The sequence below is a fragment of the Diadema setosum genome, chromosome 1 (assembly GCF_964275005.1).
Source record: "Diadema setosum chromosome 1, eeDiaSeto1, whole genome shotgun sequence".
In the NCBI taxonomy this organism is placed as follows: Eukaryota; Metazoa; Echinodermata; class Echinoidea; order Diadematoida; family Diadematidae; genus Diadema; species Diadema setosum.
Window position 1 is genome coordinate 11,133,048 of NC_092685.1, and position 17,280 is coordinate 11,150,327.

General features: G+C 40.2%; 1 protein-coding gene across 1 annotated transcript in view; it reads left to right on the forward strand.

Annotated features, from left to right (window-relative positions):
• Window positions 1-17,280, forward strand: part of LOC140226827 (ral GTPase-activating protein subunit alpha-1-like) — a 102,676-nt gene that overhangs the window by 30,328 nt on the left and 55,068 nt on the right. The window contains 13 exon segments of the mRNA XM_072307258.1: window positions 3,222-3,293; window positions 4,245-4,466; window positions 5,516-5,677; window positions 6,544-6,710; window positions 7,032-7,140; window positions 7,804-7,926; window positions 8,516-8,825; window positions 10,406-10,579; window positions 11,479-11,559; window positions 12,120-12,704; window positions 13,308-13,504; window positions 13,933-14,187; window positions 16,638-16,766. Of these exon segments, the coding sequence (XP_072163359.1) occupies window positions 3,222-3,293; window positions 4,245-4,466; window positions 5,516-5,677; window positions 6,544-6,710; window positions 7,032-7,140; window positions 7,804-7,926; window positions 8,516-8,825; window positions 10,406-10,579; window positions 11,479-11,559; window positions 12,120-12,704; window positions 13,308-13,504; window positions 13,933-14,187; window positions 16,638-16,766 (2,586 nt within the window).

Genomic DNA, 17,280 nt, shown 5'->3' on the forward strand with positions numbered 1-17,280 from the left:
AAACACAAATAAAGCATTTAAGCACTTCAGAAATCCAAAATGGTGTCCAAAATGGCTGCCATTTCCTGTTTTTCTCATAACCCTGCAACTACGTAACCGCGATGCGCACTTATTGAGACATAAGGAACCCAACAAAGTACTTATTCAGTGATCGTGAAGCACGTAAGTACAAATAAAACCACGTGAGTTCTTCGCGAAAACCAAATGTTGCCCAAAATGGCCGCCGTTTGTTTATCACAAGACAAAGATATTCAACATAATGTTCGAGATCCAACAACTCAGATGGTCTGGTGGTAAAGGTTCGCTTGGATGCATCCCCCCTCCCCCCTTGGGGAAAGGTGTGACCTGTACAATCATTATTTTCCAAATATTCATCCTGAAGTCATTGAATTGCAATCATAAAAATGCAAAACGTCCCTCGCTCGGCCCCTTTCCATAGACTTTGTACACTTTTGAGATTAACAAATTTCCGAATTTGTCATCGAAAAGTGTGCACTAGATCTTTCACTTACAAAATGCAAAAGTAAGGGTAATTTGCCCTTCCTACAAAATCCTTCCACCGCTCACTTCCCCAATATAAATTAAATACCCCTTTGATTAACAATTCCCAAATATTGCATCGAATGTATGTAACTGATATAATTATTTTCATTTCAATTCAAGTGTAATAGCTCCCTGGAGTTGGAGGGGATGGGGATACTGAGGCAATGAATTATCTACTCTTTAAGGATGGACAATCAATATAACACCAAAGGTGCACTAGGCCGGTTAATGATCATAGAAATGCCAAACTCCCTCCAGTCGAAAGGGATCCCCCCCCCCCCCATCCTCTACTAGTTCATTGCCTTGGATACACTAGTCTTTATTCTTTATTCTATACTTACATTTTTTAATAGAAACAACAATCTGGTATATCATCAACATTGTGCATCATAAAACCCATATATCTTGAAAGAAAAAAAAACAACAAAAAAACTCCATTTTGTGGGAGGGTGCATCACCCCATACACCTCCCCTGCATATTTCCATTAGTAATATATATTTTCTTACTTTTAGGACAAAAACAAATCTCAGATATTTCACCAAAAGAGTGTGCTAAATCTCTGAATTTCAAATGGGAAAATGCCAAAATCTCCATCGTATGGGAAGGAGTATTCTCCCCACACACTTCCCCCTCCCCGACACTTTCCTGAATTCGTTTTTCCAGCTTTAAATAGAAAACAAATATCAAATATTTCATCAAATAGGTGCAACAGATCTGTAAATTTCAAATCTGAAAATACGAAATTATGCCCTCGTGTGGAAGCGGGCATCCCTATGACTGCGCAATTCCATGATTACATAACTTTTTGTTCCTTTTTATGGAAACAAAAAATTAATATTTCACCAATATGGTGCATCAATGTCTGAATATCAAGTCTGAAAATGCAAAATCTCCCTCATGTTGGGGGGAGGGGATCCCCTTCCACCCCCTCCCATATATTGCCCATTTCCCTGAAAACTTCTTTATATATTTCCTACTCTTTGATGGAAACAATTCAATATCTTACCAAACGTTTGCACTATATGTTTCACTTTCGAGTAAAAAAAAAAAGAAGATCCCTCGTGTGGGAGAGGAGTATTCCTCCTCCATGTACCAATAACTATGAGTGCCACATTCTCTGATTTCTATCTGTAATATAATTTTACCTAATCTACACGAAATGAATAGGCCACCCTAAGACAATTTAGACACTTTGTTTCAAGGTGGAGCAATACACTGCAGCAAAGAGATTCACTGTCATTTGATGAATTACACATTATTTTGTCGCACATGAAGACACTAATTTTCAACAGTTATGTAGCACAGACATCAGAAAGAGTTGTTTTTACTTCTTGAGTGATAACTGACAGTTTCAAATGTAACTCACCTCATGGTAAACACCAAATGCGTTAGTAATAAAAAAGGGCTAGCACTAAATTTTCATTTCATGTGCTTGAGGTGACGAAAATAGAGCATGTGGTAAAAAGATCTAGTAGGCTCTCTGCTTAGCAACATATCTGATGGTGAATGTTTCTATCGAAACAAGGACATACTCCTTGAGTTTAACATCCAAATGTTTTATTTGTATACTTTACTCAAAAGAACTATTTGTAAATAAAAAGCTTCTTATATACTATACTGACATTTATTCATGTTATTGTGAGATAAAATTGTGACTGCCAGCCATTTTGCACACCATTTTGCATTTTAGGAAGAGCTCGAGCGGTTTAATCTGGACATGCGTGCGTCAACATCTCTTAATATGTATTTCATTGAGTTCTTTATAAATGTTTCGAAACATAAACACTTAAATTCTGTATTTGGTTGCCTATTTGAAATATTTCAGAAAATGGCGGCAATTTTGGATGCCATCTTGGATTACGGTACTTATGTCCGTCAACATCTCTTAATATATATCTTATTGAGTTCTTCATCCTTCAAAACATATATTTAGACATTTAAATTTTGTAATTGGGTTACCTGGCTGGAAAGTTATCAGAATTTCAAAATATGGCGGCCATTTTGGATGCCATCTTGGATTACAGTACTTATGTCCGTCAACATCTCTTAATATGTATTTTATTGAGTTCTTCATCCTTCAAAACATATATTTACACATTTAAATTTTGTATTAAGGTTACCTGGCTGGAAAGTTATAAGAATTTCAAAACATGGCGGCCATTTTGGACGCCATTTTGGATTACCGTACTTGCGTGCATCAAAATCTCTTGGTATGTGTTTTATTGAGTTCTTCATGCTTCAAAACATATATTTAGACATTTAAATTTTGTATTTTGGTTCTCTGGTTGAAAAGTTATAAGAATTTCTGAAAATGGCGGCCATTTTGGACGCCATCTTGGATTGCGGAAAACGCTCAAAGAGGATTCATGAGGACTTTTAGTATGTTATTCTAGACATTTTTCTGGATCTATCCTGAAAAAATCAGCTTGTTACCAAAAATGTCCAGGTTTAAGCCTTTTTTGACCTAATGCTCTTGGACTAAAATGAGAAAGGTTGTCTAAGATGTCTAACTTTTACCTACACGGGTGAGATAGATATTGTGATCAATCATGTGAGAATCTACCTGGCTCCAATTGATGTGATTATCTCTATGTAACTGAAGACCTTTCACCCCTCCTGATGTCCTTCTTTACAAAGAGTGTGTTGTCTTTTCTGTCTCCGTGTGATAATCATACAGGGTTTTCTGCTGCCGATGAGCGAGTCCAGGGCTGTGAAGCTATCGCTGAAGGTCTACAATGAGTGGATCCAGGTAAGACCTCACTTCTGATGTCCATGTTATGACTGTGTGTCAAGTACAGATGCAGTATGTCTCTTAGTGCTTCTGTCTTTTAATCCTCTAATTTGGGGTCTACAGGTTCATAAAGTTTGATGTGTGTGTGCATGTGTGTGTGTGTGTGTGTGTGTAGATGTATCGAACTTGTTTTCAAGTTTTTGAACAAAAGTGTTGGATTATTCTATTGGCTTTATAAATGCAAGAGAGGGGTAACTGCCAAGGTTTACAAGCATCTATCCATCGGATGCCACACGGTGTGTCCATGTTGTATTTAAACGTATTCACTTGCCAGACTTGTGTGCTGTGTTAAATTGACTGTTTCCATCTCCAGTGACAATTCAGGAAGAGTTTCCAGGCCTGCACTTTGCCCTTTCATGCTCAATGTGTCTACTGCCTCTGCAGTGGCTTCCCTGCCCTTTTCATACCTCTCACATCGAATGCAATCCCGACAGACTGAGTGCTTACAAAAGCGTGTTACAGTCGTTAAAGGGGAATTTAGATCACCACATGTAGCAACAAATCTTACCCTTATTGAATGATATTTACAGCCTACATACGCCATTGAAATGTTTTGAAGTTTACATTTAGGTCATGGTTGTTATTAAAGCCTTTCAGGTCTTTCTTTGCACTTCAACAGTGTTTCTGGTCTAACAGAAAGAAACAGAAAAGCAGTGATAACTAGTAACTGCTCAGTGATAACCCTAAAGATGTTGTCTATAGAAATGAAGAGATGACAAAGTGATCTACAGCACTAGGGTCTCAAACCTTTTTTTGACAATGTACTGGTAAAGGTTGTGTGCTACTTGCAGCTGAAATTGCATTGCTGTCTGTCTGCGCACATTGTTGGTTGCCACAGTATATAACCTCCCTGCTATTCTGTGAGAGCCACTGTGTCGATTTCTGTTTCCATGCCAACCCATCCCTTAGAATACCTCCGTGAAGCCAGTGTTCATGGAGGAGCCCGAGGTGGAGGAGGAAGGTGCCAACGAGGAGAACGCCGGCCTGAAGAAGATTGACCCTCCCTCGTCCCTAGCCTGCCAGATCACATCCATCCTGGAGGCATCCCATGAGGGCGGGGTCTCCGAAGTCGACAGCCCTCCCCAGGGAACAGTGGACAAGACATTCGCCAATTATAGGCCTGATGTCGATGTAAGTCTTATGGGTTCTGGAATAGCGTATGGACTAATGCCTGTCTATTATGTTATGTTTACTGAGAGTTTCTGTTTTTTGGTGCTATACCTTGTTCTATTTTTGTTTTCACAGGAATCACTGTCTGATTCTTGTTTGTTTGTTTGTGTGTGTGTGTGTGTGTGTGATTTAAGTTAAAATTTGAAGTGTCTGTTTTTGATATTTCTGTTTTCCTTTTCTTTATGCACGTATATTTTTGTTAAATTTTATTAAGAGTTTCTTGGGGGAAGGGAATTACCCCCATGCATATGCATAATTTATGATTTATATCTTGATTTGTTTTTCCTGTGTTTTTTCCTTGTGAATTATTAGCCATTCAATATTGAATGCATTGCTTGGTATTCAGACCATTTTAGTCCAAATCAACAATTCACATTTTGAAATATGTAATTTTTCTTACTTGCCATGATTTTAGTTGTGGAATACAGAGCTGTTTGATGATATGTCATCCTTGTCTTTGAGACTTTACTGTAGATGCCAAATATTCAGCAGGCATAAGATTTTATGAATTGGTAGTTGTAAGACAGTTTTGGGTGTGATGGAATTCTTGATTGGGAGCGCAAAAAAGCTTGCATGTGCTCAGCATGTAGGCGTGCATGTGCATAAACTAGGCAAGGCGTCTGTGTGCAACTGCTGCCTGTCCATGTTGCATATGCGTAAATCGCTCTCATACTTAGTACTCACGTAATCGGCGGGAGCAATATTTCGCCGGGTGGGTAAATATGGGGATTTTTGTTTCTTGGGAAAAAACAAACCCCCCACAAATATTTCAGGATCTACAATATTTCTCAGAGTGCACATCGCCAGGTTCTTTCCGAAGTACAACATTTAATTTGCTTGTGTTTTCAAGCTTGCAGGTATGACTTTGTTCATGAGACTAATGCAGTAGGATTCACAAAATAATTCTGGAACTGCCAGTCTCTTATAATGTGACTACTCATATCTCGTGAATATTTATACCATATGTAAATTGCCTCGAAGTAGCCCATTTTTTCCCTCTGTTCCGGCAGATGGGCGAGACTAGGGTGCCACCCTTGGTCAAGAGTGCGTCAGTGTCGTCAGACGGGACTAAGGCCAGGCGTAGCAACTCGTACATTGGTGCAATAAACCAAGCCATATGTGACGATATGGGCAAGTGCAATGTTGGGGCAGGACGCCAGAAAGTAGTCCAGGTAATGGTCGTGAAATGCCTCCTAGCGTGATGGGGATGACACCATTTTGCACACTTACACCCATCATCCACGTCACCATCATCATCTAGGCTTGTATTGAAAAGGGATGAAGCTGAAAAAAAAAAATTGTTAAAGTGTGCATAATCACCTCTTTAGTGTTGACTTCTGGAGATTTAATGGAAATGTTGCTTTCTGTTTAAATAGTCTTGACTTTTTCGTAAATTTTACAGTGTACATTGTATGAGAGTATGTACCCAATTTCTAATTCATGCATTTTCAGGGTGCATTTTTTGTTTTTGTTTTTTTTATCATGCTCAAAGCTACAGCAATGACAGAATGATTGGAAATAAACTGAAGTTACGATAGCTGCCGGAAATCATCAAAGGTTACATACATATGATAACAGCAACTAGACAAGTACCTGTAAATGGATACATATCATGAGAAAGTGATAAGGAGCTATGCTGCCATGCATGGCTGCATACCAATTTGCTCTGTCAACACGTTGGTATACTGTGAGCTGTGGTGATGGCACATGTAATCTTTTTATGGCCGAGATATTTGCATATGCGTACAAGGTGGAACAATTGTCCCACTTCTGTGACATGAATGAAGGCATGAGAATGTACTGCAACGTTACTTTGATATTGTTTTTATATATTGCTTGGATTGCTTTGCTTGACTTTGGCAATTACTTCGATTTACTGTGCTCTGAGAAGATCATCGCCTCTAATTCTGTTATCTTTCTATGCTCTGGAACAAGATGTTGTAAAGCTGATTGGAGAGGGCATCATTGTGGCAATTGTGATGATGTCACTGCTCTTTTTTTGTTTTATTATTATTATTTTTTCTTTTCTTTTCTTCAGGTTTTCATCACGAATTCCTCCAACGTGTTCCTCCAGGAGCCAGGAGGGGGCGCGTCAGGTGCTCCAGACCCCGCCCGTCCGATCCGAGAACAGGCGGATATATGCCGCAGGGTGTTGGGCAGCTATCGTCACATCGTCATGAACGTCAAGCTGGAGAAAACGACGTGGTAAGGTCGCAACGAGTTCATACCATGCTTGAAAGCAGTGTCATCATTAATGCACAAAACTAGACAACTGTTGGGATCATACTACATTATGGTTACGTGTTTGTTTACTATTGGTCTATAGATGTTTTTTTTTTTTGCCTAATAAATAATTCTGAAAAGTTACAGCCTTATAGCACACCATCTAGTCATGAATATGTGATGTGTGCCACATGTTTTACGATTTCTGATTGTACCTTGTGTCACAATTAGTGGCAGGATCGTCAGTCAGACAAATATGACCTGTCTGCAATGCTCATCATTATCACAACTGTCCTACCTCAGGGAGCAGCTGCTGATGGTGTTGCTAAGGGTAACAGAGAGTATCCTGGGAGGCACTCCCAGCAAGCCACGCCTAGCTCTTGGCCAGCAACTGGCTCACATCCTGTTCCAGGTAAACCATTGTTTGGAGAAAAATCCCCTTTACTTGTGACCTGTCAAAATGTAATGAGAAGTTGAAGAATTTGTGGTCTTGTGGATTTTCTTGCTTGGAGTAGCAGCTGCATTTTGCTAATGTCATTTATACACTGTATTATTAGATACTGTATTCCATTAAGCTTTACTCTAATGTTATCAGTCAAGTGTGTGACCGAAAATAAACCCATGTCAACTTTAACAAAGGAGTGTAGAGATGGGGCAACAAGACTGATATATTGCTTGTGTTTGCTCCGGACGACTGTTCAATGGCTAGGAATGAAAGCAATGAAGTTTACATGCTTTGTTGATTTGTGTTGAGGATAAGAGTTCAGCAGTATTCACAGCACGTCTTTCCAAACTGAGATGCATCTACCCTTTGGTTGGTAATGGAGAAGTATGTATGTTCTCTCCCATATGCCAGGAACTCTACACGTGTTCTGTCAGTTAGATTTGCACATTTTCTTAGAATCTCTGTTAACTCTGCTTTATATTCTATTTCTCTAAATTTTGATTCCTCATGAATATCATATTTGCTCTGCAGTATACAGAAACCGTCAAGTCTGAGTATTTTTGTAATAATGGGAGATGTACACTCTGCAGAGTCTGTGTAATATGACATTATTTTCTCTCATGCCTACAGACACTGATAGTGACGTGGATCAAGGCCAACCTTGAGATCCAGGTCTCCACTGGACTGTGGGAGGACTTCCTTCGGGTTCTCTCCTCCCTCACACATTGGGAGGAACTCATCAAGGAGTGGTCGGTACGTTCTTTCCCAAACTCCTCTGCATGTGAGCAGACAGGGAATTTGAAAGATATTGTATAGGATGACCTCATGATGAGGTCTTGCCTTTTTCTGTCTTCTTGGTCGGAGTTTGTGGAAATAGTGAAATGGTTGATAACATTGAATCACTGCCACGAAATGATCACATGATAAAGGGCCTAGAGCCCTTCCTACCTATATCAGGTCCAGCCATTAAAGTCCAGAATGTCTTAACTCCCAGAAGACAATACCTACAATCAAAGTGTACAGCATACCTAAGTGCTTGGTAATGATAGTGATGATGATGATAAAATATGATAATGAAAGTAATGATAATGATAATGATAATAATTATAATAATAATTTATATCTGTCTTTTCACTGCATTGTTCCTTTAGATTGGACTGTTTCAACACAATCTGAATCACTAGTTGCATTTCTTGTGTTTGATATTGAATTTGTACTTTTCCATTTCCATCAGACTTACTGCATTGTACTGTTCTGAAGATGAAGGATGTCAAATTGTAAATTTAATTCCTTTGTTACACTGAGTGTGTTGTTTTCCTTTTATCTGCAATGTGAAATGCAGCGGACCATGGAGACACTGACCAGGGTCCTTGCCCGTCGAGTCTACCACCTGGACCTCAGCAGCCTGCCGCTGGACAAGCTCAGCGAGCAGAAGCAGAAGAGACTGCGGGGCACGTGCCGCACCCAGCCCCTCCAGACGGACCTGCGGCGCGGCATGCACGAGCGCTCCTTCTCCCGCGGCTGGAGCCGGTGCGACTCCACCTCGCCCTGCAGCACCGAGGAGCTGGAACGCAAGCGTAACCGGATCAACACGGTGGGCAGCCAGAGCGACCTCTCGCGGCTGCGGGAGATCCGGCAGGCCAAAGATGACGGTGAGTTCATTAAGCACCTATAAAATGTTCTATGGTTGTTATTTCACTTTAACTTATTTTTTTATGAATAGGTGTGTGACTGGAGAGTAAATTGATAGTTTATGTCATCATAATACACTGCAGTGCTATGAACAAATAAGAATGTGTAAGTCCCTCTGACATGACCGAACAAATTTTTCTACATGGATAGTTTGATCAAATGTGTTGTATTCTGTCTCAGCAAATGTGGTATAACTAAACTGTTTGTATTCATAGCATTTGTTTGCAAGCATGTTAAGCCACGCACATCAAAGAAACATGATCTTTTCAACCCTTGACTCGCAGAGCTGAGTGAGCAAGTGCAATGGGTCATGTACAGCTGTTTGTATCTTTATGCCATGATAGTGCCTGATATTGAACTGAAAGCTTTCGAGATTCAAACAAAACGTATGAATGATTGTGTATGAGGTCAGGTGGTGCAGGTTGAGGTTGAATGTTAAGGGGATGAATGGATCAAGACCGTGTAGTTGCATGGTGTCAGGATCAAGGTGTTTGTTATTGCAACTGATTGACAAATTGCCCTTCCTTGATGTTGATGAAGGGCAATTTGTCAATCAGTTGATATAGAAAGAAAACAAACGGATGCAAGAATTTAATTATTTGAAAGGTGTCTACTATTGTTTACTTGTTGTTCTGCTTTGTGTGTTCTATGAAAAGTGTTAATGTTTTGGCTTCTCATAAAGCACTGTTATGACATTGTACATTGATTTGACCGTAGTGGTTGTAACAGGACCGGGATCACTCCGAGTAGAGCATTGTCAGACATCCTCTACCATGTAACTATGCAGCATCGTTTCATCCAAAACTCTCTTTGATGAGCTGGTGAATGTTTATGACTATGCATCACATAGCCACAAAAGATTGCATGGATTGTTCAGTTCCTCAATTGGCCTCAACATATATGCTTTGGGTTGACAATTTTTATATTTGGTCTTTGGAATTCTCTGAAGGAGTGATCCATTAATCTATCTGAATCCAAAGTTTGGAAGTAATACCAAGGGAAGGCACTAATTCTGCCAGCTTTTACAGACTTATACTTCCCCACCCCCCCCCCCCCAAATAAAAAAAAAAAAAAAAAAAACTTTTTCTCCGTTGGCCAATATGAGGCACATGATAATGACATGATAACCCAACTGAGACTTTTCAAAATACTAGTAGTCGATGTCACTTTGACACTGAAATGTGTGAAAGGAGGTGCCACATCATAAAATAAACCTTCCTGACATTACCTTTATGTAGAGCTGAAGACTTTAACCACAGTGCAGACTTATTTTGCTACAAAGCCCCAATAAGTAGTTGAGCCATAGAGTCTGAATTGTATGTAGTGACTGCAACAATTTTCTAAATGCATGATTACTTTTAGGAGCTGTTGATGGAATTTCATTAAATCTTTCCTTTTCTTGTTAATTTTTTGTATTTTGTGATTTTGGTGGTTAGTCAGTTTGCTTGAATGCTGTTTGGACTGGCAGTTGATCATGTGTTTTTACAGTAGGGCCCAGAAGGAATTTCTAGCAATAGTATCATGTGGTTTTGCTTCTCAGGTGATGTAATATCACTCCACTCGTCACATCCCAACCTGACCCGCCAGCGGTCCTTGACCGTGGACCCAGTGAGTACGGAGCGGGAGGAGCTGTCTCCGCCTGCCTCGGTCCAGATTCCTCGGAGTAGCAGCGCTGGAAAGCTGTTTGATGAGCTCAACTTGCAGAGACATCGAGGTGAGGCAGTACTGCAAGTACTCTAGTAGGGCTGTGGTGGTACGAGAGTACAGCAGACTTCATCAGTTCTGAATTATATAAAAAAATAACAATAACAACAAAAACACAATACACATCAGTATCTACAAGAATATCAAGAATATCTGACTATCTATCTATCTGCCTAACAAGAATATCAGCCCTCAATGTTTCTTTATGCTGCAAGAGAGCATTATACCTTGACAATTCCTTGTGCCAAAAGAGAATATTTTACCTCACCACCTCATTGTGCTTGAAAAGAATGAGGGACCTCAACCTTTTATAATGCTAAGATGGGGCATATTAGTGCGACATTTCTCAGTGCTGAGATGGAACATTTTACTTCAACATTTGTCAATGCTAAAAGGGGAACATAACACTTCATTGTTCTTCGCTCTCTTCCTGAAAATCAAAAGGTTGTTTTTGGTGTACAAAATTAGATGTACAATAAAGGGTGGTGCAGTGGCTCCCAATAGGCCATTTCCATACCACTGAAAGGAATAAACTTGTCATCAGTGACCTGTAATATAACCCTGACAATGACTTGTAATTGTCTTGTAGTCAGTTTTAATTCTCCTCTTCAGACTAGCACTCTCTCGCTGAATATATGCACTAAGTTACTCTGTTGTGGATTTCATAGTGTTCTTTGAAGCTGCGTGCTCATTACATCTATATTCATCGTTTTGTTTTATGAATATTAAATGCTTTTTGCTCATAACATTTGTCCATTTCCAAAGCTCTAATTTTGGTTGTTGTTGTGAGTTAATGGAATTGTTATGAGTGTTCGATGCACTTTTGCTCTCTCACAACTGAATGTGTTCATGATTATTTTACTGGGTATGTGCTTTCAGGATCTGTTTTAATTTGTCATTTCTGCTCAGGAGATGGGGAACGAGAAGGCATGGTGAAGTCCACAACGTTCCCCCTGGGTATGAGGCACACCACTCTGATGCCAGCTAATGGTACGTATCAGTTTCTGTACTTGTCTCAGTTGTTCAGTTCACCGAGTTCTTTAAAGCCAAAGAGTTCATTCGAGCTGTTACCCATTCAAATTCAAGGGTGTTCTTGATCATGTGTTAGCAAGACCTATATTGAGTGAGGAAGAGAGTGCTCGAACAAGTTTGACTAGTTAATAATGGTGTGGTGTTTTTGTTTTGTTTTGTTTTTTCTGTACAAAGATATAGTTAGGGTAGATTTCTTGATTGCAAATGGAATATGAACTTGAATATGGAGTGAGAATTTTCTGTAGAAACCTTCTCTTGCTTGAAGCAGTACATCAGTGCATTTGATTGACTCTTATCCAATGAAGTGAATTTCTCCAAGCCATCGGTATCATTTGTTATTGTTGTAAAAATATTTCTCCTTTCAATGAAATGACTTTCAAATCATATGAATATGCCCAAATTTCAGAAATAGTCAAAAAGTCTATATGTACATGTATGTCTTCTCAACTGGAGCTGGCTTGAATGTAATGAGTGTTTGTTGACATATACCTGAGTATAATGGCATGGGTCTGTTGCAGGTGATGACAAGGAGTCTGTGGATGAGCTCAGTCTTGGGAACAACAGCCTCACGCCCCTCATTGGACCCCGTGATGACCTCAGCCTTGACGACAGCTCCCTGGACGCTCCGTCTCCGGACTCCACCAACCACACGACGCCGACCGACAACAGTCGGCTGACTCCGACCAGCAGCCTCATCGAAGAGATCGACCAGGAGGTCATCGCCTTGTCGCCAGCCATGACAGCCTCGCACTTCTCCCTAGAGGGGAGCAGCCCGGGAACACCGGTGGCAGAGCAGCATCCATACAGTGCTAGTGACGTGAGTGGAGGGGGAACACCTGTGCTGGGCACACCCCTCTACAACTCAGACGGGACCTCCCCTGGCGGGCCAGGGTTTTTCCAATCGGGAGGGACGTCACCGGGAGAAGGTAACAACCACCACGATTCAGTCGCGGGTAGCAGGGAGACGGCGTTGCTGGGTTTACTTGAAACCAATGGAGTCGAGGTGGACTTGGCCAAAGAGTCGCCCATGCTGGAGGATGATGATGATCAGCAGATCCAGATAGACGACAGGATGGAACTGGCTGGTGAAAAAGCGGATGCTGGTATGTCTAATCCAATGCTATTACAGGGCTTGACACTAACTTTTTTTCTGGTGACCCGGAAAATAAATGAAATGGAAGTCAGAAGAACCATAACAATCCATTACAAAGAGGAAACAAAACAATCCATTTTGAAGCTTAGTTGCCGGATTGGCCCAACAAAAGATAACCGTTTGGGAAATATGGTGGCCCATCATCAATGTTTAGTGGCCCTGGGCCATAGCTAATGTTGAGCCCTGGCTATAGGCTGGCATCTGCATTGTAAATTTTGACAATGATTTAAAAGTAGTATCACGCAAAAATGATGTCTTCCCTTTTGTACTGTACATGCCAAATATTTCGCGAGGTTTTTTATTTTCGCGAATTTCGCGAGTCAGCTGCTATTCGCAAAATTAAAGACACACAAATATATTGGCTCTGATCCTGATATGAATGTGATGTATGCGTATACATTTCTCTGTTCAGTACAGGACTCCATGATCGCGAATTTAACCACCCGCGAAATCGAAGGGAAGTCTTGATTCGCAAAAACTTTAAACTCGCTAAATGTATGGCGTATTCAGTATACATATCATGATATTGTAAACATCCACCGCCTATTTGCAGGTAACCAAGGACCTGTCCAGAGTCCGGATGCCAGTGTGATGTCTGGGGGTACGAGGATCGGATGGCACCCCGATGTGGCGGTGGTGGTGTGGAGGAGACTCCTGGGTATTCTAGGAGACATCAACCAGATCAGTGACCCACGGCTGCACTGGGTGGTCCTAGAGTGCCTCTGGGACATCTGGCAGATGCTTGCAAAGGTAACCATAGCAACACTCTCCTCCTTTCCTCACCACAAGTCATCCACCAGTCAGTTGATCTTAGTTGCAATAGAGAGAGATTTTCTAAGAAGCTGATGGGTTGTTGAGTCAATGTAGCTGTCATGAAAATGAAAACAACAGAAGTGGGACTGAAATGTTGCGAAACTTCTGAACATTAGGTTGAGTTTTTATCAAAAATAATATTCATTTTGGAAAAGTGGCATTTTATTCATGTTAGTGTGCAGCCACCTGTCACAGTGAAGTATGGCTAAATGAACCATATTCTGATCAGAGCATGTTAACTCAGAGGAATTGAGAAAAGAAACCGTAAAAGTATATCTTGATATGGCTTTGGTGTGGATTGTCTCCAAATTTTTCCCTCCCCTTCTCCACTCTGACCATCAACTCTTAATTGGCTGCTCCTAAAGATCCGTGACAACCAGGGCATCAGTACCGACAACCAGACCACTCCGCCCCCGCCAGAAAACATTCCGCCCCTCCTCCTCTTCTCCCCCTGGCTCTTTCGGGCCACCTACCTCCCCGTTGGCTACCAGCACGGGCGGCTGTCTGCCTACAAGCAGCTGTGTGCCATGACAGTCAGGCGGCAGGACCACTTCCTCCCAAAGGACCACCTTGTACATTTCTACCGCATCCTCCACTATGGGCTTATCGGCACAGATCAGGTGAGTGTTTCAGCACAGTCTCATCTTGTTGTGTCAGATTTGTTTGATTCATTTCCATCTGAGATCAGCTGCGCGTGATTGGGAGGGGGAAATCAAATAAAAACACCAATTTTGAATGAGTTTGCAACTACAGTGTAATAAAAATATTGCAGTAGTTCAATACTGTTTTTTGATACCCCTGCCCACACATACCGAGTATGGGGGCATATAGGAATCACTCTTGAGACCCGATGGCCAAGGGGTCCATTGGTCCCTTGCAAATCTTGTGGATTTAACTACTCCCTCAGTTTTTGAGCATTTAATCTAAGATTTGGCACAGAAACTTCTGTAAGATTGAAAGGGGTAGACGTGCAAGACACCTATTTTGTCAGTAGTAAGTAATGTGTTGCCATGGTAATGGCACATTTTCATAAAATCATACCAGGATATTATAAATTGAACCACTCTCTCAGTTTAAAAGCAATTCAGTTGAAATTTGATACATATGATCAATGTAATGTATAATTATGCAAGACACCTTTTTCATGAGTGTCAAGAACTGTGTTGCTATGGCAAAAGCATTTTTCAGTGCAAATCATACCAAATTTGTGGATCAAACTACTCGCAATTTTGAGCATTTGTGTTGCAATTTGGGAGATATGTTCTTTACAACTAGTAATAATGCAAGACATCTTTTTGTATCAAGAATTTTTTTAAATGTTGAGTGGTGTCCATGTCGCTAAAGGAAATCCTTGAAGGCCACAGCTATGGGCATGTTGCCATGATGTGTTGAATATTTTATAAGAAACTCAAGTTTTCCTTATTGTTTCAATCATAAGGGCTATGAGGTTATATGAGGAGTGTAGTCCTGAAGGTTGTTGGGTTTTTTTTTAATGTGTTGTGCAGTTTCATTCAATTCTAGGAAATTAACAAAGCCACGAATGGGATTGCAGCTGCACAAATCAATGAGGTGGATGTAGTACTAAACAAAATAGCAAATTGGGTGTCTGTCACATGAAAGTAGATTTAATACTGTTCTTTTACTGTAAAAGTGGATATTTTCATGTGACCTATTTTCACGTTCGGCCATGTTTTGAGAGTTTCATGTGTTTTTAATTCTGTGGAATCAAGACATCAACTTTTGGAACATATGGCAAGCGAAAATATTCGCATGCTTTCATTTTCGCGCTAATTTCTGGTTTCACAAAATGCGTGAAAATGTCAACACTGCGAAAATTTCCACTTTTAAGTATTCTACTTTTAATGCTGGTGTGTGGGGTTTAACGTCAAAACATGTTATGTTGGGTTAAGCATTTAAGAGCATGGAGCTGTTGTATACTCAGATACTCTCTTGATAAAACTTATTCCGAATCAAACTCTTGCAATATGATACAATACAATATAGGTTCTTATATAGCCCTCTTACAATGAGTAAACATATATAACAGTGCTTCACAAAATGATAATGTCAAACTTACATTATGAGGATTAATACTGATTAAAACAGACAAACAAACAAACAAAACATTTATCAACCAATATTTCAATGCTGTTTGTACAAGCCATGTTGCTTCCATCCCAGGGAAGCAATTTTGATAGCAAGTACCCTATTTTTCATTTTTTTTTTATCTTGATGGTAGTAAAATACCGGAAGATATTAGGGTATGATCAACATTTTGGATTTTTGTTTGGCCAACTTGTTTGCAAAGTTATTATGATGTGATGATGAGTTTGGTGTACTTATTCTGTTTTTCAGTTAAAAGTGAATTGAATGCAGTTGCCATTGATTGATTGGAACTTGTATCAAAGGGAATGCCACAGTAATAGGACAATTTTGTGTTAACATTCATGGGGAAAAATGGGAAACATTTATCTATTTTTACAAAAAAAAAAGAAAATGCACAATCCATCTTAAAGAAGGAGGAAAATTCAGTAGATTTACAACAAAAACATAGCATGGATATTGCAATATCCTTATCAACCCATGTGTATGAAGGAATATTCAACAATAGGTAAAGATTTGTCACTTGCGCTTGCATCTACTGAAATGCTGGGTCTGGCCTAGCCCCTTGTTAAAATGTGCTTTTATTCACATTTGAACATGTTAATTTAAAGAAACAAGTCTATTTCAACAAATCTGCTGCCAAAGTGGTGAGAAGTTGTGTTTTATGAAGGCGTACAGATTCATGCACCGTCTCATCTTGGTAATGATATTCAGGTGTGTGTGAGTGTGATGTGAAGGCCCATCTAATGAACTTTGTATAGAACACAGATGACTCACTTTTTTGACAGCATTAAACTGAGAAAGTTGTTCATTTTGGGCAAAGATCATACTCCTGAGTTGTCACGATTTAAGGAGCGACAACCAAATTCACACACCCCTGCTTCTCAAGACAAGCATCAAATACGGCAAGCACTCTGAGGAGATTGTGTGAAATCATCCCTTGTTTGTTCAACATCTCCTCATGCAGGATGTGATCAACACAATAGTGCAATACAGCGCCCCAGATTTCTTTGCCTGTGATCTGCCCGGTGCTACCCTCCTCATCTTGGACTTCATTCAGGCAGCCAACATGATAGCATCCACAAATGACCTGGAAGTAAGTACCACATGTTGTATTCTCCTCTCCTCTTTTCTTCTTGTGTAGTGGTTGTGTTCAGTCTCAGGGCATGGATGCCTGCTATTTTTACTATGTATGCATGCATGTGTTCTTGTGAATTTATGTGTCATTATTTCTATTTTTACCTCTGCCAGGGGAGGAGGTTATGTTTTTATTTCCGTTGGTTTGTTGGTTTTTTGTTGGTTTGTTCATCCGTGTGCAAAATAATTCGAAAAGTTGTGAACGGATTTAAATGAAATTTGCAGGAAAGGTTGAGAATTACACAAGGAATAGATGATTAAATTTTGGTAGTGATCCAGAATTTTTTTAAAGATTTTATAAAGGATTTTCGATATTTTGGCGGGTAGGGTCAATGAACTTGGGAGTTCAAGCTGCGCATTTTTGAGGTTTTCATACGCAGACTAGTATGCGCGCTCTAGTTTCTGCTAGGGTAAAGTGTGCCGTGCAGCTGAGGGTTAACGATGTAACAAAAGGCTCCTATATTGGGAAATCA